This window comes from Musca vetustissima, unplaced genomic scaffold (genome assembly GCF_032173495.1).
Source record: "Musca vetustissima isolate MV318-11 ecotype Yass unplaced genomic scaffold, APGP_CSIRO_Mvet_v1 utg9169, whole genome shotgun sequence".
Taxonomy (NCBI): Eukaryota; Metazoa; Arthropoda; class Insecta; order Diptera; family Muscidae; genus Musca; species Musca vetustissima.
Genome location: NW_026882708.1, coordinates 390,462 through 411,610, shown reverse-complemented (window position 1 = coordinate 411,610; position 21,149 = coordinate 390,462). Strand labels below are relative to the sequence as shown.

Here is a 21,149-nt window from a genome sequence, read left to right as displayed (position 1 = left end):
GGTGGCTGGCTTAAGATTTGGTCTTAGCACAAAGGACCGGTTCTCAAATCCGCAAAGCCGGTTTTTGAGATTTTCGTGAAACATTTTATGAGACTTTAAGAAAACGCCCAAAAATATACAAATTCCAAATTTATTTTTTAATTGGAAAATCTGCAACTCAACTCAGCTGAATTGAATAAAATTTTAAAATTTAGCCCTGATGAATTAGACTTTCATTAGAAATCTGCAATTTTGCTAAGCTGAATTTGGTTTTTACAAAGAAATCTGCAATTCAGCTTAGCTGAATTAGGTTTAAATGACGAAATCAACAAATTGGCCCAGCTGAATAGGATTTTTCTATAGGAAATATTCAATATAGACTATCTGAATTAGGTTTTTAGTATAAAATATTCAATTCAGCTCAGCTGAATTTGGTTTACATCATGAAATTTACAACTCCCTCCATATGAATAATAGTGTTTACGCGAAATCTTAAATTTAGGCTAGCTGAATTAGGTTTTTATTATAAAATCTTCAATTCAGCCTAGCTGAATTAGGTTTCCACTACGAAATATACAATTCTGCCCAGATGAATAAGAGTTTCTATATAATATGTTCATTTAGACTACCGAAATTGGGTTTCCATAAGAAAATCTGCAATTCAGCTTTGCTGAATTAGCAGTTTAAATGACGAAATCAACAAATTGGCGCTGAATTAGACTTTCTATACGAAATCTTAAATTTAGACTAGCTGAATTAGGTTTTCATTATGAAATATTCAATTCAGCTCAGCTGAATTTGAGTTTCCGTAGGAGATATTCAATTAAACTCCGCTAAATTTGGTTTTTAATGCGAAATTTTAATTTCAGCTTAGCTTAGCTGCTTACAGCATAGCTGAATTAGGTTTCCAACACGAAATCTACAATTCCGCCCGGCTAAATGGCAGTTGCTATAACAAATCTTCAATTCAGCATAACTAAATAATTCTCCTTAAAGAAAAATTCAGCTGAATATGAGTTTTGGCAGAAAAGTTGCAATTAAGCTCTCGCTGGATTAGGTTTCTATCAGGAAATATGCAATTCAGCGTAGCTGAATTAAAGTTTAAATTGAAAATGTACCATAAAGCCCATCTGAGTTCTGTGTGCGGTACTAAATCTGCATTTTAGCCAAGCTGAATTAGGTTTCCTTTAGGATATCTTCAATTTAGCCTAGCTGAATTAGGGTTTTATTAGGAAATATTCAATTTAACCTAGCTGAATTGGGGTTTCATCAGGAAGTCTTCAATTTAGGCCACCTGAATTAGGTTTCACTTAGGAAATCTTCAATTTTGCCTAGCTGAATTAGGGTTTTCCTTAGGAAATCTTCAATTTAGCCTAGATGAATTAGGTTTCCATTATGAAATCTTCAATTTAGCCTAGCAGAATTTGATTTTTATTGGGAAATTTTGAAATTACCATGTCTGAATTAGGTGTCTATTACAAAATATTAAATTTTACTAAGCTGAATTTGGTTTGATTAATTGGTGGAGTTTAATTCATTTGTGTTATTTTAATTAATTTTTTTATAATTTTAAATTCATTTTCCCTTATCACTAATTTAAATTTTTTTCTTTCCCCTCTCTTTTCAGATCTTCTTAAAAGTGAAAGCATTTCGTTTTGTTAAAAAAAATAAATATCAGTGCTTTTGAAATAATTTTAAATAGAATATTTTTTATAAAAAGAAGTTTATAAAGTGATTTTTGCCGGCAAAAAATATTAATTTTTGTTAAATAATAAAAATTTCATCGACTCATAAAAAAATTATTTTCGACCCAAAACGACGTCCTGCTGTTTTTTCTGGTATCCCAAACACCATTCGCATCTGAACAAAATAATTTTTGCGTTCCCATTTTCTTTTTTGCTGATCTTTTTGGTTAAACAATTTATGCTTAAATGGATGCAACATCAATAATCACACAAGTCGCCCGCGATGACGAACAATTAAATGTTTATCCAAATGAAAAAGGTAAGTAAAACTGATTTATTTTTAATTTTTAAAATAAAAGGTGTATTTCGAATAACAAAAGAACGTTTTAAGCTGAAATAGATTGCAGATTTTCAAAGGGGAACCTAATTTAGCAAGGGGAATTTGTGAATTCCTTCATGAAAACCAAATTCAGCTGGGCGGAATTGTGGATTTCTTAATGAAAATCTAATTGAGCTGGGCGGAATTAAAGATTACCGTATGGAAACTAAATTCAGCCAGGCTGAAATGAACATTTCCTTATGGAAACCTAATTCAGCTGGGCTGAATTGAAAATTTCCTATGGAAACTACAATTCAGCGGGTCAGAATTAAAGATTTCCTATGGAAACCCCAATTCAGCGGGATGGAAATTAAGATTTCCTACAGAGACTCCAATTCAGCGGGTCAGAATTGAAGATTTCTTTTTGAAAACCTAATTCAGCTGAGCAGAACTGAAGATTTCCCAATGAAAACCTAATTCAGCTGAGCAGAACTGAAAATTTCACAATTAAAACCCAATTCAGCTGGCATGGATTGTAGATTTCTTAACGAAAGCCTAATTCAGCTTTGATGAATTGAAGATTTCCTATAGAAATATTCATTCAGCGGGTCAAAATTGCGAATTTCTTATGGACAATCCAATTCAGCTGGTCAGAATTGAAGATTTCCTATGGAAACCCCAATTCAGCGGGATGGAAATGAAGATTTCCTATAGAATCTCCAATTCAGCGGGTCAGAATTGATGATTTCTTATTGAAAACCTAATTCAGCTGGACTGGATTGTAGATTTCTTAACAAAAGCCTAATTTAGCTGGGCAGAATTGAAGATTTCCTGTAGGAAACTTCATTCAGCGGGTCAAAATTGTAGATTTCCTATAGGAAATCCAATTCAGCAGGTCGGAATTGCAGATTTTCCAATGAAAACTTAATTCAGCTGAGCAGAACTGAAGATTTCCCAATGAACACCTAATTCAGCTGAGTTGGATTGTAGATTTCTTAACAATAGCCTAATTCAGCTGGGCAGAATGGACGATTTCCTATAGGAACCTTCATTCAGCGGGTAAAAATTGCAGATTTCCTATAGAAAATCCAATTCAGCAGGTCGGAATTGAAGATTTTCGCATGAAAACCTAATTCAGCTGAGCAGAATTGAGGATTTTCTATTTAAAACCTAATTCAGCTGAGCAGAACTGAAGATTTCCCAATGAAAACCTGGGCTGAATTGAAGATTTCCTATAAAATCTCAAATTCAGCTAGACTGAATTGAAAAATTTCTATGAAAAACCCAATTCAGCGGGTCAGAATTGGAGATTTCCTGTAGAAACCTTTATTCAGCGGGTAAAAATTACAGATTTCCCATGGAAAATCAAATTCAGCTGATCAGAATTACAGGTTTCGTAAAGAATAACTTATTCAGCTGGACGGTATTAAAAATTTTCGTATAGAAACCTTTATTCAGCGGGTAAATATTGCGAATTACCTATGGAAAACCCTATTCAGCGGGTCAGAACGGCAGATTTCCTAATGAAAACCTTATTCAGCTACGCTGAATTGCAGATTTCCTAATGAAAACCTAATTCAGCTGAGCAAAACTGAAGATTTCCTAGTGAAACCCTTATTCAGCTGGTCGAAATTGCAGATTCCGTCACGAAAACCCCAATTCCGCCAAGCTGAATTACCGAGTTTCTTAAAGATAAACTGTTACACAAAATTTCTATAACAGCACGGCGCGATGACTCATAATTTGTTTTAGTTTATATTGTTGTTTTTTATACCCCCCTCATGGCTGGTTGTTGTTTACATGTGGTGAGTTCATCATCATCCTCATCGTTATTATTATTGCCGTTATGGTCCTCCTCGCCATCATGGGGCAACTATCAATCTCAAGCCGGTTTCTTTCCCATGAAATGTAAACACACAATTTTTTTATCCAATCCAACAAAAACAATGCAATGCGACTCTATTTTAGTGAGCGTCTCTCACTGTGTGTGAGTATCTCTGTGTGTGTTTGTGTGAATGTCTTCAGTTGTCTTCTTCTTATATCATGAATTAAATTGGAATTCTGCCGTTGCTGCTGCAGCCGCTGCCATAGCTTGAAATGTTGTTGATGATTGAGCACCGTTGCTGCTGTTGTTGCTGTCACCATTTGCTGGCTGGTTGACTGACTAGCTGACCTTTATTCCATGTCGTCTTGGCTTGGCTTTTTACTGCCGGAATAAAAAATAAAACAAAAACAAACAGAATTGAACAAGAAGAATGTGAAAGTTATCATTAATTCATTCATGTACAAGTCACACAATACATGGTAGGCAGCAACAGCAGCAACAATACCAACACCAAACACCCTTTACTACTTCAACTCTCACACTCTCATGCTCTCACTCTTTCGTTCTCTTGTAATTTAACGATGATCTCTTGCAGTAATGGTTATATGTTTACTTTATGCTGAAATAATATTAAAAATAAAGTAATTTATAGGATGGCCATGCAATAACAACAATAAGAAAAGAAGAAGTAGATGTAAAAATCATGATGACCGAATTATTTCAGTTTGGAATTTTAATTAACTTTATATTTGTTTCTTATGCTGTGGATTAAAATCTCCTGCTAGACAAGAGGCATGGGATTTTTTGTTATCATAATTGGGCAAGAAAATATTAATTAATTTATTTAAAATACGACAGACAAAAAATTAACATTTTAATAAGGCAAAAAAAAAAACTTTGCTGAATAAAATTTTCCATTGGAATTTTTCAATTTCAATTTTTAGCTGAATTAGCTTTCCTAAATGAATTCATCAATTAAGTCCACTTGAAATTGAATTTTATACAAGAAATCGGCAATTCAGCCCAGCTGAATTAGCTTTCCGAAAGGAAATCTTCAATATAATCCATATGAAATTGGGTTTTACACAAGAAATCGGCAATTCAGCTCAGCTGAATAGGATTTCTATTAGGAAATCTTCAATTCTGCCCAGCTGAATTGGGGTTTTTAAAGGAAATCTCAATTTTTGAGCAGCTGTATTAGGCTTATTATAGAAAAAATTCAATTAAGTGCAGCTGAATTAGACTTTCATTAAGAAATCTTCAATTTAGCTCAGCTGAATTAGATTTTTTATTAAGAAATGTTGAATTTAGCCCCCGCTGAATTGTGTTTCCCTTAAGAGATCTCCAATTTAGCTCAGCTGAATTGTGTTTCCCTTAAGAGATCTTCAATTTAGCCTAGCTGAATTAGATTTTTATTGAGAAATCTAATATCTAGGCCAGCTGAATTAGCCTTCCCAAATTGAAATCTCCAATTCTACCCAGCTGAATAGGGTTTCCATTAGGAAATCTTCAATTTTACCCAGCTGAATGGGGGTTTTTTAAAGGAAATCGGAAATTTTGAGCAGCTGTATTAGGCTTGTTACGGAAAAAATCAATTAAGCTCAGCTGAATTAGCCTCTCATTAAGAAATCTTCAATTTAGCTCAGCTGAATTTTTTTTTGGTCCAGCTGAATTCGATTTCACTTAAAAAATCTTCAATTTAGCCAAGCTGAATTTGAGTTTCTTTAAGAAATATAGAATTTTGTCTCGCTGAATTCAATTTAATTCACCTGAATTTGATTTTTATTAAGAAATATTCAATTCTACCCAACTGAATAGGGTTTCCATTAGGAAATCTTCAATTGTGTGTAGCTGAATAAGATTTCCCATAGGAAATCTTTCATTAAATTCAGCTGAGTTAGATATCCTTTATGAAATCAGCAATTTAACGCAACTGAATTAGACTTCCTTTAATAAATCTTCAATTTAGCCCAGCTGAATTCGATTTCCCTTAGGTAATCTTCAATGTAACCCAGCTGAATTAGATTTTTATTTAGAAATCTTGTATTTAGGCCAGCTGAATTGGATTTCCCTTAAGAAATTTTTAATTCTAATCAGCTGAATAGGGTTTCCATTACGAAATCTTCAATTATACTCAGCTGAATATAGGAAATCTTCTATTAAACTCAGCTGAATTATGTTTGCTTTATGAAATCCGCTATTTAACAGAACTGAATTAGACTTCCTTTAAAAAATCTTCAATTTAGCCCAGCTGAATTTGATTTCCCTTAAGAAATCTTCAATTTAACCCAGCTGAATTAGTTTTTTATTTAGAAATTTTGTATCTAAGCCTTCTGAATTCGATTTCCATTGGGAAATGTTCAATTCTACTTAGCTGAATATGGTTTCCTTTAGGAAATCTTCAATTCAGGCCAGATGAATTAGGTTTCCTTTAGGAAATATTCAATTCAGCCCAGCTGAATTAGGTGTCCTATAGGAAATCTTCAATTCAGCTTGGCTGAATTCGCTTTCCGAAATCTTCAATTTAGCCCAGGTGAATTGGGTTTCCATTCGAAAATCTTGAATTTAGCCCAGCTGAATTTGGATTCCTAAAGGAATGTTTCAATTCACCTTAGCTGAATTAGTTTTCCAACATAAAATCTTCAATTTAGCCCAGCTGAATTGGGTTTCCATTCGAAAATCTTGAATTTAGTCCAGCTGAATTAGGTTTCCTAAAGGAATTTTTCAATTCAGCTCAGCTGAATTCGTTTTCCTATACGAAATCTTCAATTTAGCCCAGCTGAATTGGGTTTCAATTCGAAAATCTTGAATTTAGCTCAGCTGAATTAGATTTTCATTAGATAATCTTCAATTCAGCTTAGCTGAATTAGTTTTCCTACTCAAAATCTTCAATTTAGCCCAGCTGAATTAGGTTTCCTTTAGGAAATCCTCAATTCCACCTCGCTGAATTAAGTTTTTATTGAAAAATTTTCAACGCAGCCCCGCTAAATAGCTTCTTCTGTAGAACAAATTTTATTTTTGCCTAGCTGAATTAGGTATACTTAAGTAAATCTTTAAGATAGGCCTGCTGAATTAGGTTTTCTTTAGGAAATTCTCAATCCAGCCTTGCAGTATTAACTTTTCTGTTGGAAATCGTTAATTCAGCCTTGCTGAATTAGGTTTCCTATAGGAAATAATCAATTCAGCTTAGCTGAATTGGTTTTCCTGTAAAAAATTTAAAATTCAGCGTAGCTGAATTTATTCTATTTGTAAGCTTTCACTTTCTTTTCCACTTAAAATGCCTTTCGAAGGGTCCCAAAACACCATTCACGTTTCATTTTTTTTTCAACTTAAGAATTTTTCTTTTCGTAATAACAATTTGGGTCGTCAACAACAACAATATTGTTCATTTTGTTGTTGTAGCAGTAGAAAAATAAAATATTTAAACGTGTAGTATACAAAACTTCGAAAGTCATACTCAAAAGTATTTCCATCATTTCCATAGACAGACAGTGCCAATGCGGCCAATGGCCAGTTTAGAAAGAGCACACACACACACAGCAATAACAACAACAACAATAAAAATGTGCTAATGATGACAATAATCAAATGTTGTGGAATTCACTGCTCCAACAAATGGTCGGCTGACCGACCATTGGAGAACTACGAACGAATGGGGCACAGAAAAATTAAAAACATGAATGTGCGTGAATTCAATTAGTGTGGAGCGTTTCTAAATAACAAACCATCGAATGAGGCAGGCAGGCCCACCAGTCAAGCTTGCCTCCTGACCCGATAAAAATGTGTGGAATGTTATCTCTCTTATGGCAATTGTGGTGTTTCTAGCATGCGAACAAAAAAAGGCTATTAATTTACGACATTCCATAACTGCAGAAGGGAAGGAATATTCATAAAGAGAGAACAGTTTTTTTTTTTTGATTTTTTGAAGAGAGGTGACATTGGGTTTCCAGTAACAATTCTCTAAAGAGTGGGGAAGATATTCCCTGATTTTTTTTTAAATGAATAAATACAAAATCCATGGTGTCAAAAAATATCCATATTTAGGTGTGATTATAAAACCTCGACTTGATATGAAATAAATCTCATTTGAATTTTTTATTTCAAAACAAAACAATAGAAACGGAAGCGATCCAAAACCGAGAACTAACAAATTTATTCAAATCTGAAAACAACAAAACAAAACAATAGCCCTGAAAGAAAACAATAAACCACACTGAGAATATCTTAAGAAAAACAACAACAACTGAAAATTGTTACTGAATGGGGATTGTGTGGTTTCAACCCACACAATCCATTCAGCAACAAAATTGAATAACAATAAAAATTCCATATTTCACACCATTAAAATGGAACTGGAAAAAATTAGAATTAGGTTTCCGATAAGAAATCTGCAATTCAGCTAAGCTGAATTAGGTTTCCGATAACAAATCTGCAATTCAGCTTTGCTGAATTAGATTTTCTATAAGAAATCTGCAATTCAGCGTGGCTGAATTAGGTTTCCGAAACCGAATCTGCAATTCAGTGTGGCTGAATTAGGTTTATATAGGAAATCTTCAATTCAGTCAGGCTGAATAAGGTTTCCTATAGGAAATCTTCAATTCAGCCAGGCTGAATAAGGTTTCCTATAGGAAATCTTCAATTCAGCCTGGCTGAATAAGGTTTCCTATAGGAAATCTTCAATTCAGCCTGGTTGAATAAGGTTTCCTATAGGAAATCTTCAATTCAGCCTGGCTGAATAAGGTTTCCAATAGGAAATCTTCAATTCTGCCTGGCTGAATAAGGTTTCCTATAGGAAATCTTCAATTCAGCCTGGCTGAATAAGGTTTCCTATAGGAAATCTTCAATTCAGCCTGGCTGAATAAGGTTTCCTATAGGAAATCTTCAATTCAGCCTGGCTGAATAAGATTTCCAATAGGAAATCTTCAATTCAGCCTGGCCGAATAATGTTTCTTATAGGAAATCTTTAATTCAACCTGGCTGAATAATGTTTCCTATAGGAAATCTTCAATTTAGCCCAGCTGAATTAGGTTTCCTGTAAGAAATTTATAATTTCGGCCAGCTGAATTAGATTTCGAATAGAAAATCTATAATTCAGCCTAGCTAAATCAGTTTTCTACAGTAAAATTTTCATATTTTTCCTGCTGAATTTGTTTTCTTGTAGAAAATTTACAATTTTGCCAATATGAATTAACAATTTTGCTCAGATGAGTAATGTTTCTAATGCTAAATCTTCCAATCAGCTCAGTGGAATAATGTTTCTAGTGCTAAATTTCCAATTCAGCCTAGCTGAATTAGGTTTTCGGTAGGAAATTTATAATTTTGCTCAGCTGAATTAGTTTTCCTATGCGAAATCTTTAAATCAGCTTAGCTGAATTAGGTTTCCATTAGGAAATTTACATTTTTAATCAGCTGAATTAGGTTTCCTATAGAAAATTTACGATTTTGCTTAGCTGAATTCGGTTTTTAATAACAAATCTTCAAATTTTTGCAGCTGAATTTTGAGTTTTTTAGAAAATCTTCAATTCAGCCCAGCTGAATTAGGTTTACAGTAGGAAATCTTCAATTCAACTTAGCTGAATTAGGTTTCCCGTTGGAAATCTACAATTCAGTTCAGCTGAATTAGGTTTCCATTAGGAAATTTACAATTCAGCTTAGCTTAATTAGGTTTACAGTAGAATATCATCAATTCAGCTCAGCTGAATTAGGTTTTTAGTAGGAAATCTTCAATTCAGATCACCTGAATTAGGTTTTCAATGACAAATATAAAAATGTTCCCATTTTGATTTCTTAAGGAAATCTTCAATTCAGCTCAGCTGAATTACGTTTCCAGTCGGAAATCTACAATTCAGCTCAGCTGAATTAGGTTTCCAGTCGGAAATCTACAATTCAACTCAGCTGAATTAGGTTTCTGATGGAAAATATCCATAGAAAAAACATTTTCTATGGACAAGTCCATAGAAAAACAATTTTATTCGCCAAGTTGTTCTTGTTTTTTTATTATTATTTACTTTAGCAATTTCAATGACTGTCGTCATTCGTAGCAACAACGTTCGTCAGCCGTCATCATTGTCGTCAGATTTTGTATTTTTCATTTTCGTTTTTATTACATTCACATGTTAATTGTGTGTGCAAACGTGTGTAGTCGTCAATAAATAAATTTCAATTCACACTCATTTGCAAATTGAAGAGATCGGCCGACGAAGGAGATTTTGAGACCGAATTGTGTGTGCCGTCGTGTCAATAAATTGAATTTATTGGAACACAAAACATATATTTACAGAAATTTTGGATTCTAGAAGAAGTTAGGTAAAGGGGAACGGGAAATGTTAATAAAAAGTGGATTATTTTTTTGTAATTTTTTTATTAATTTTTTTTAATTTTTTTTTTAATTTTTTTTATTCTGATTTTGTATTTTTTTTTAATTCTGATTTTTTTAAATTAATTTATATTATTTATTTTTTTATAATTTCAATATTATAAATTTCATTATCCAAAACACAAGCGCTGAGGCAGATAAATATTTTAATGATTTTTTAAATTAGGTCAAAAATAAAATCTATTTATATATATTTAGCAAAAAAAAAACATAAATCTAAATATTTTCTGTTCAGCCAGGCAGCAAGCAACCCTCCGCTGGCACAAGTCTTGAGAACAAAAATATTCCCCCAACCAGAGCAAAAGTCACATCCAAATAAATAAATAATTGGAAACAAAATCTAAACAATTGTATGGTTGTCCGAAACAACAGCAACAACAACACCAACAACAATAACTGAAACAAAATAAAATCACATAAAATAAGACCTTGAAAAAAAAACAACAACAACGAAACATAATATCTCAAAATGAGCAAGACAACAAAAACTACAAGCCAACAACATCATTGCCTCTTAGACGTCGCCTTCCTGCTGCCCGGCTAAACCTCTTCTTTTGGCACCAAAAAAAGCCACACAACAAGTGAAACAAAAAAAAAAAAAAAAAAAAACGAAACAATTGTCAAAACACCACCAACGACAGCTGTCACAGAGCCCTGGCTCGCTTGCTCTCTCTCTCTCACACTCTTTGCCGACGACTTCAGCGGAAGGAAACGTATGGCGACGGGTCGGAGATCGGGTCATGCATGCTGTGTTGATATTTGTTGCGTCGGTGTCTTGACAAACTGAACTACTGACTTCAACAATTTACGACCCCCGCCCCCACCAACCACAAAACTGGTTTGGCAAAAATTCATTTTTTTTCTTCTTCTTCCACGTTCACCTAAATCTTTAGAGATAGCAAAACAAAAAACCTACATTTTTGTGTTTTGTTTTTGAAGTTTTCACATCATTATTTTTATAATGATTTGAAATAAACATTGTTCCACAGCGAAATATTAGTTTAGAATCATATTAACTCAATTCAGCTAAACTGAATTGAAAAATTTCTTTGGAAAATGTAATTCAGCTGGGCCTAAGTTGAAGATTTTCTAATGGGAACCTAATTCAGCTAAGCTGAATTGAAAAATTTCTTTGGAAAATGTAATTCAGCTGGGCCTAAGTTGAAGATTTTCTAATGGAAACCCATTTCAGCTGGCCTAAATTGAACATTTCGTATAGGAAACCTAATTAAGCTGAGCTAAATTAACGATTTTCTAATGGATACCTAATTCAGCTGTGTTAAATTTAAGATTTCGCATAGGAAACCTAATTCAGCTAAACTGAATTAAAAATATTTCTTTGAAAAATGTAATTCAGCTAGGCTAAATTAACGATTTTCTAATGGAAACCCAATTCAGCTGAACTAAATTGAAGATTTCGCATAGGAAAACTATTTCAGCTAAGCTAAATTGAAAATGTCCTTTAGGAAACCTAATTCAGCTATGCTAAATTATAGATTATCGATTTGAAAACTAATTCCGTTAAGTTAATTGAAAGATTTTCTACTGGAAATCTAATTCAGCAGCGACAAATTTAAAATTTTTTACAGTAAACCTGATTCAGCTATGCTGAATTAAAGATTTCCCAAAGAAATCAAAATTCAGTTAGGCTAAATTGAAGATTTGGTTTTGAAAACCTAATTCAACTGAGCTGAATTGTCGATTTCCTACTGGAAACCTAATTCAGCTCAGCTGAATTGAAGATTTGCCAAGGAAATCAAAATTCAGCTGGGCTAAATTGAAAATTTCGTATAGAAAATCTTATTCAGCTGGGCAGAATTGAAGAGTTCCTCTTGGAAAGCTAATACATCAACGCAGAATTTAAGATTTTCTCATGGAAAGCTAATTCAGCAGGAGCAGAATTGAAGATTTATTTATAGAACACTAATTTAGCAACGCAGTATTATTATTTTTCTACAAGAAAACAAATTCAGCAGACATAATATGGACGTTTTATTCTAGAGAACTAATTCAGCTAGGCTGAATTGAAGATTTGGTACTCGAAACCTAATTCAGCCGGCCAGAATCGTCAATTTCTTACTGGAAACCAAATTCAGCAAGGCTGAATTAAAGATTTGATATTAGAAACCTAATTCAGCTTATCAAAAGTGTACTTGTTTTACTGGAAACGTAATTCAGCTAAGAGGAATTGAAGATTTGACACTAGAAACATTATTCAGCCGGCCAGAATCGCCAATTTCTTACTGGAAACCAAATTCAGCAAGGCTGAATTAAAGATTTGATATTAGAAACCTAATTCAGCTTATCAAAAGTGTACTTGTTTTACTGGAAACCTAATTCAGCTAAGAGGAATTGAAGATTTGAAACTAGAAACATTATTCAGCTGGGAAAAATTGTAAATTTCCTACCGCAAAACTAATTCAGCTAGGCAAAACTGAATATTTACCGTAGGACACCTAGTCTGAATTGAAGATTTCCTATAAGAAACCTGAAACCTATAAGAAACCTGAAAGCTGAATTGAAGATTTCCCATACAAAAGCTTATTCAGCCACGCTGAATTGAAGATTTCCTATAGAAAACCTTATTCAACCGGGCTGATTTCAATATTTCCCATAGAAAGCCTTATTCAGCCAGGCTGAATTGAAGATTTCCTTTGGGAAACCTTATTCAGCCAAGCGGAATTGAAGATTACCCATATAAACCCTTATTCAGCCAGGCTGAATTGAAGATTTCCCAAAGGAAACCTTATTCAGCCAGGCTGAATTGAAGATTTCCCAAAGGAAACCTTATTCAGCCAGGCTGAATTGAAGATTTCCCAAAGGAAACCTTATTCAGCCAGGCTGAATTGAAGATTTCCCAAAGGAAACCTTATTCAGCCAGGCTGAATTGAAGATTTCCCAAAGGAAACCTTATTCAGCCAGGCTAAATTGAAGATTTCCTATAGAAAACCTTATTCAGCCAGGCTAAATTGAAGATTTCCTACTGGAAACCTTATTCAGCCAAGCTGAATTGTAGATTTCCTATAGAAAACCTTATTCAGCCAGGCTGAATTGAAGAATTCCAATAGAAACAATTATTCAGCCAAGCTGAATTGAAGATTTCCTGCAAAAACCTTATTCAGCTAAGCTAAAATTCATAGAAATTTTTAAATTATTGGTTTATTTATTTTTTCTATGAATATGTGGCCAATATTTATTTTCAAAATTGTGCAAAACTTCGTTTTGTTTATTTTTCTTTTCTCACCCATATTCTGTTTGTATGTTTGTAATTTTATGGGGATATATTTTTTACAATGTTTGCGAACTGACGAGATGAATAGTTCTATGGACGAATGGTTGAACAAATGGGTAGTCGTGGTGCGGGGAGGGAGACTCACAACAAAAATAATAGTTTACATGTCAGATTGCTGACTGACTGGCTGGCTTTACATTCACTGTCACTCTGGCGGTGTCTGTGCTGAATTTTGTTTTTCACATCTCGTGTGTTTAGAATCACAAATCTAATTCATAAAATATTAAACGTTATAACCAGTCAGTCAGGCAAATCAATTGAGATAAACTGCTGCTGGCTGGCTAGCTAGCTTATTTTTATTAAAACGCAATTCATGATTTGTTCGACAATGCTGAGATTTGAAATCCAAAAAAATAATATATAGAAATATAAACAAGTGAGCTGAACAGAACAAAAAACCCACATTCATTATTGAGAAAACAAAAAAAAAAACTGGTTTCATTACTTTCAGATACCCAATAACAACCTGAAACCCTAAATAAGGCAAACTAAAATACATTGTTTACAACAAAACAATAAATAAATTGACATTGTTGAGCTAGAAACCTTATTCAGCTAAGCTGAATTGTTCAAAAACCTAATTCAGCTAGGGTAAAATGAAATTTCTTAATGGAAGCCTAATTCAGCTGGGCGGAATTGAAGATTTCGTAACCGAAACCTAATTCAGCTAAGTTAAATAGAGTATTTCCAAACTAAATCGTAATTCAGCTGAGGTAAATTGAATATTTCCTACGGGAATCCGAATTCAGCTGAGCTAAATTGCAGATTTCCTACAGAAAACCCTTTTCATCTAGGCAAATTTTAAGAATTCTTAAAGAAAACCTAATTCAGCTAGGATGAATTAAAAATTTCCAATAGAAAACCCCATTCAGCCGAGCTGAATTGAAGATTTCCTATACAAAACCTTATTCAGCTAGGATAAAATGAAAGAGTAATGGAAGCCTAATTCAGCTGGGCAGAATTGAAGATTACGTAATCGAAAACTAATTCAGCTAGCTTAGATTGAATATTTCTTAACTGGGCTACATTGAATATTTCCTATGGGAAACCTATTTCAGCTGAGCTTAATTGCAGATTTCCTACAGAAAACAAAAAAAAGACAAAATTTAAGATTTCTTAAAGGAAACCTAATTCGGCTAGGCTGAATTGAAAATTTCCAATAGGAAACCCCATTCAGCCGGGCTGAATTGAATATTTCTTGCACGAAACCTAATTCAGCTAGGGTAAAATGAAAATTTCTTAGTGGAAGCTTTAATCAGCTGGGCAGAATTAAAGATTTTGTAGCCGAAACCTAATTCAGCTAGCTTAAATTGAATATTTCCTAACTAAACCGTAATTCAGCTGAGCTAAATTGAATATTTCCAATGGGAAACCCTAATTCAGCTAAGGTAAAATGAACATTGCTTAGTGGAAACTTAATTAAGGTGGGCAGAATTGAATATTTCCTTTTGGAAATCTAATTAAGCTGGACTAAATTGTAGATTTCCTCCAGAAACCCTTATTCAGCCAGGTTGAATTGAAGATTTCCTAAAGAAAACCATATTCAGCTATGATAATTTAAAAATTTCCTAAGGTAAACCTAATTCAGCTGGGCTAAATTGAAGAATTCTGAAAACTCAATTCAGCCAGTCTGAAGATTTCCTACGGGAAAACTTATTCAGCCAGGCTGAATTGCGGAATTCCTATAGGAAACCTTATTCAGCCATTCTGAATTGAATATTTTTTATGGGAAACCAAGCTAAGCTGAATTGCAAATTTCATCCAGAAACCCTAATTCAGCTGAGCAAAATTGCCGATTTTCTAAAGAAAACCTAATTCAACTAAGTCTAAATTAAAGATGTCTTTATTGAATCGTTATTCAGCTGATTTTTTTCTCATCCTTGTCTATTTTTTTGTATTTCTAATATTTTGCACTTCAAAGTTCAATGAATATTTAGCTTAATATGTTGTATGATGTCATTGTCCCACTAACTTACAAAGCCGCCATCTATTTCTTTCTCTCTCGACCCCACTCTCACTCTCCTTATCATCCAATGCCTTTGCATAAAAGTCCTCTGACGGCGGGGACATTGCTCTCATGTCATTGTCATATGATGGCTGCCTTGCTGTTTTTCTTCTTTTGTTTGTTAGTGGGGCTTAGCAGCAATTTTTTTTTTGCCATCTAAAAAAATCCTAAACCAACAACAGAAATCATAAAAAAAAACAACAGCAACAACAAAGACATGTTTCCACAACAAACATTCATTGCCTTGTAAAACTAACCAAAGTCGTCGTCGTCGTCGACAAAATGGGCCATATTGTTTTGTCAATTAAAGTGCATGATGTTTTCTGTTGTTTTTGTTTGTATTTTTTGTTATTGCTATTGTTTTTTTTTCTTTCCCATAATCCAAATCATTGTTACAATTCATTGTTGTCATCATTTGAAGCAGGCTCGGGCAGAGAATAACAAATTTGCGTTGCGTTGTCGGTGTGTGTGTGTCAATGGGTTTTCAGTCGTTTCAATTGATTGTGCATGAGAGTATGCTGTTATTTACTTTCGCGAGAGAGCAGGCGTGCGGGGTTTTGCTTGATGTGGATTAGAAGCTATCAAGCACATACACACACACGCAATAGGGCACCCACAAAGCACAACAGTATACTGTTTGGCTGGTGCAACGGTTGTTTGATGCTCTCTTTCATTGTCGTTCTCGCTCTCTTTATCTATGATAATCCTCATTGCGGGCTTAATTGATGCTTTCTCCCCCCATTTGCAAGTTGTTTTGTGAATTGAAAACTAATAGAGAAGCCTTGTGGGAGTTTTGTTCTAATAAGAATTAATAAGAAACTGTGAAAGAGACTTTTTTAATGGGTAATTTATAAAGAGAAGCTCTTGCATAGATTAATGTGAATTAAAGAGCTTAAAAAATATTAAATATTAAAGTAAAATTAATAAGAGAATGAAAAAAAAATAAATTTAAAAATAAATAAAATTTGAAGAAAAAATTAAATTAAAAAAATATAAAAAATTAATTAAATAAAAAATAATATTTTGGGACATTTTAAATTTTCCACAATAAAATATTTTGTTAATTTTTTTTATTGTTATTACAACTGCTGTTGCAGTTTTTTTTGATATTCTTTAACTGCCTGCCATGACAGAAAAGAATGAAAAAAAGAAGTCATTGAACTTTTTTTGTTTGCTTTTCCTTTCTTTTGTTGCTTTACAACGCGCTGCTGTTGCCGTTGTTGTTATTCTTCCAGTATTTTTCTGTTCATCTTCTTTTGCCATTATTTTTCTTTCTATCTTTCCCCCTTCCTTTTATTTATTTTAGGGTTTGCCAATTGTGAAAAACGCGGCTGGCTGGCTGGCTTCCATAACATGGCTAGTAAATGTGTCTGTCTGTTAGATTCTTTGCGCTTTCCTCCTGGTTTTATGCTGGATGAAATGTGTGTATGTGTGTGTGTGTGTTCATCCCAAATGCATTGTTACATATGTTATGGAACATTTTGTCTGGCTGGAATGGCTTTCAGTTTTTTTTTTCTGGTGTTTCTGTCCCATTGAATTCTGTCATTATATTGTGAAAAAAAATTTCATACACTTTCTCCCCCACCCCCTCACTACACCCACCCATCAATGGCACCTGTACAACATTTGTCGTCGTCGTTATCCAGACAGAATTGTTTGTTTGTGTGTTTATTATTTTTGGTGGTGTCTACCATTTTTTTCTTTTCATTCTTGTCATAAATTATTATTTTTTTACTATTCTTCTTCAATTTTTATTTGGTTTTCACTTTCACTTAGTAAAGTGTGGGCGAGCAGAAGAAATTAAATTGGCCCTTGAGAATTTTTGTTTAAATTCAGGGAGATTGAAATGATATATATTTTTTTTTAAGGAAAATATATGTTTTGTGGAAAACTTTTCAACAATTTTTGAAAAAAAAAAATTCAAGAAAATGCATTACAGAGCTATGCAAAATAAATCGATTTTTGTAACTGCAGCTTTGCAGTATTTTTTATTTAACTTTTTTATTTATTTATTTTTTATTTATTTTTTTTTTCATTTTATATTTTTATTTTATTTTTTTATTCTATTTTATTTTAATTTATTTTAATTTTTATTTTATTTTTATTTATTTTTATTTTTTTTTTTAATTTTATTTTGTTTAATTTTGTTATTTTACTTCATTATTTTTCATTTCATTTTTTTATTTTATTTTTTTAATTTTATTTTTATTTTATTTTTTTATTCTATTCTATTTTATTTATTTTATTATTTTATTTTAATTTTTTAATTTTTTTATTTTAATTTTTTATTTTATTTTTTTATTATTTTTATTTTATTTTTTATTATTTTTATTTTATTTTTTTATTATTTTTATTTTTTTTTTTTATTATTTTTATTTTATTTTTATTTTATTTTTTTATTTTATTTTTTATTTTATTTTTTTATTTTATTTTTTTATTTTATTTTATTTTTTTTATTTTATATATATTTTATTTATTTATTTTATTTTAGTTTTTTTATTTTATTTTATTCTATTTTTTAGTATTTCTTATTATTTTGTTTTATTCATTCAATACCACGTTTGATTTTTCTTTCAAAGTCTTAACACTTTTACTAATATTTCAAACATTCATTTACACACACATACACTCGTTCTTGTGTTACCTCTTGTTCTTATTTCTCAGTTTAACAATAGTACGCACGTATTGACAATGTCAAACAACCCACCTAAGGCTTCCTTCACAAATGCTGTAATAAGACCTACTACTTACTCCCCCCCAACACAGCAAACACACACATCAAACACACATACACACTCCATTGCTTTTTTATGCTCGCTCTTAGAAGTATTACACTGGCGTTTGTCTTCTTCGGCCATTGTAATAAGATCTTCGTACTCCATCACCCACCTCCACCCCCACGTTCGTTTATGTTGCTTAGAGCATTACGTACTCTTCGGCAAATGCATGCAGTTTCTTATACGAGGGAGCCATGCTTGCCTTGCCTTGCCTTGCTTGCGATGTTAGTTGGTTGGTGATGATGTTGTTGTTCTTGTTTGCCGTGTAATGCATGCCCGTTTACGTACGTCGTACGTACTCTTCGCCAAATACATGCAGTTTCTTATACGAGGGAGCCATGCTGCTTGCCTTGCTACGATGTGGTGTTTCTTGGCAATGGTGTTGTTGTTGTTCTTGTGTGTCGTGTAATGCATGCTCGTTTTTTCTTGTTATTGCACGAATGAAGAAACGAATCAACCAACCAACCACCCACACTACCAGTAGTTAGGCAGAGACAAAGGCTCCACAAGAGAGTGGTGAGAGTGTTTCTTATACGAGGGAGCCATGCTGCTCGCCTTGCTTGCTACGATGTTAGTTGGTAATGGTGTTGTTGTTGTTCTAGTGCAGCGGTCGGCACATATACATATGCATTTGTTTGGTCACACAGACACAAAGTGTGCGAGAGTAACTTTCGTTCTCTCGACAAACTTCGCCTGCAATAATACATTGCTACGATCAAAATCATAAAAACAAGCGACAACACAACCACCTTCATCAACAGCTCAAACGAGACTGATTGGTGGTTGTTTACGCTCGCGCTTTCTGTGAGTGCACATGTGCGGTCCAATGCCGAGACATGTTCTAGTGTGCCGTATAATGCATGCTCGGTTTTTGTTTTTGTTATTGCACGAATGAAGAAACGAATCAACCAACCACCCACAATACCAGTAGTTAGGCAGAGACAAAGGCTCCACATGTGAGTGGTAGAGTGTGCGATGGAGTGTTTTGTGTGTTGTGTTTACAAAGCAACAATGTTGTTGTTGTTGGGTGATATACACTTTGTTGTTGATACATTCTTATATTTCGCATAATAGAAATGCCGTTTTATTATGTGATAATAAAAAACAGAAGAGAGTCTTAAAAGAGCAGAGAGTTGTGTATTAATTAGAATAATGTTTGTAAGGTGGAAAATTGTTTATTTTTAGATGTCAGAAAATGTATAATAACAACTATAAAATAAAAAAGTAGATAATAAATAAAATACTAGAATAAAAAAAATAAAATAAAAAATAATAAAAAAAAAATAAATAAATAAATAATAAAAAAAAATAAATAAATAAATAAATAAATAATAAAAAAATAAATAAAAAAATAAATAAATAATAAATAAATAATAAATAAATAAATAAGAAATAATAACATAAAAAATAAATAAATAGTAATGTAAACATAATGAAATAAAAATTGAGAGTCTTGAAAGAGCAGAGAGTAGTGTATATAGGTATAATAGGAATAATGTTTGTAAGTTGGAAAATTGTTTATTTTTATATTTCAGAATATTTATGATAATAATAATTATAGACTAAAAAATTAAAAAATTTAAGAAAATATTAAATAAAATACAAGAATAACAAAAAAATATCACTAAAATGAAAATTACATAAAAAATAATAATATAAAATATAATATAAAAATAATAATATAAAAAAATAATTATATAAAAAATAATAATATAAAAAATAATAATATAAAAAATAATAATATAATAATATAAACAAAAAATATTAATATTAAAAAAATAAATAAATAATGATATAAAAATAATGAAATAATAAGAAAAAAATAAACAAAAAATATTTTTCATAACTATATTGTATTTTTTCTTTTTGTTCAAAATAAGAAAATATTAAAAAAACACATAATGACAACTTGTCCGATTTTTTTTCTTTTCGAGGTTTTTTCATTTAATTTTTTTTTGGTTGGACAAAAATAGATTTCTCATTTATAAGTAGAAAAAAAAAAATCCAACAACAACAAAACAACACTTCTAAAAATAATTTTTACACAATTGTTTCAAGATGTCATCTGGCTGGCTGGCGGGGGGCTTCTATGACAATTTGTTCTGGCACCGATTTTTATTTAATTTTTTGTCATTACAATAAGGTGGTAGCAGTCGGAGGTGGCGGTGGCAATGCTGGCTGGCTGGTGATAGAAATTCATGGTTGGTTTTTTCGGTGATGGGTTTTGGGTATTTTTGGTAATGCGCACACACACACACACACACACATTGTTGCGTGCTGATAAACACCCAAGAGGATTTTCGTTGTTTTTTGGGCTTTTCTTGATTTTTATTTTTTTTCCTTTTGTGTTGCGTATTTTTTTCTAATTTTTATGGGGTAAATAAAATACCAAAAAATAACATAATTTCCTTTTAAGAGTTAACACATGTTGTATTTTTTGTTTTTGTAATTGTTGTGGTGGCCTTTGTTTCCGATTTAGCACAAAAAATTCTAATTTATGCCTATCAAATAAATCCTACCCACTTAGTTATTTTTAAGCTATGCTAATATTGTTGTACCCCCCTTGTATGTGGGAGTTTTTTTTTTGCTTGGCCAGCAAATATTTTTTTTTGATTTTGGAATTTTTTCTTCTATTTTAATTTAGGCATATTTTTTATGTTTAAATAAACTACCAAACAACCACCCACACATCGATACAAACATACACACACTAAAATCCGGCCGACCAACCTCTATGTCAGTCAAATGCCATTCACTTCCGTTTAATATACAAATCGAAATCCAAAAAAATCACACATATGTATTTTTTTGGTTCGGAAGTTTGAGGAAATATTTGGTAATATGACGTCAGTGATGATAAAGAAAAAAATATAAAAAAAAATAAATTTATA

The 21,149-nt window shown here is 32.2% G+C and overlaps 1 protein-coding gene across 1 annotated transcript in view; it reads left to right on the top strand.

Annotated features, from left to right (window-relative positions):
* Nucleotides 1-1,865: 1,865 nt before the first annotated feature.
* Nucleotides 1,866-21,149, top strand: part of LOC133329344 (phosphatase Herzog) — a 115,106-nt gene continuing 95,822 nt past the window's right edge. The window contains exon 1 of the mRNA XM_061537820.1: nt 1,866-1,983. Within this exon, the coding sequence (XP_061393804.1) occupies nt 1,911-1,983 (73 nt within the window). The 5' untranslated portion in view covers nt 1,866-1,910. The remainder of the gene's footprint in view (nt 1,984-21,149) is intronic.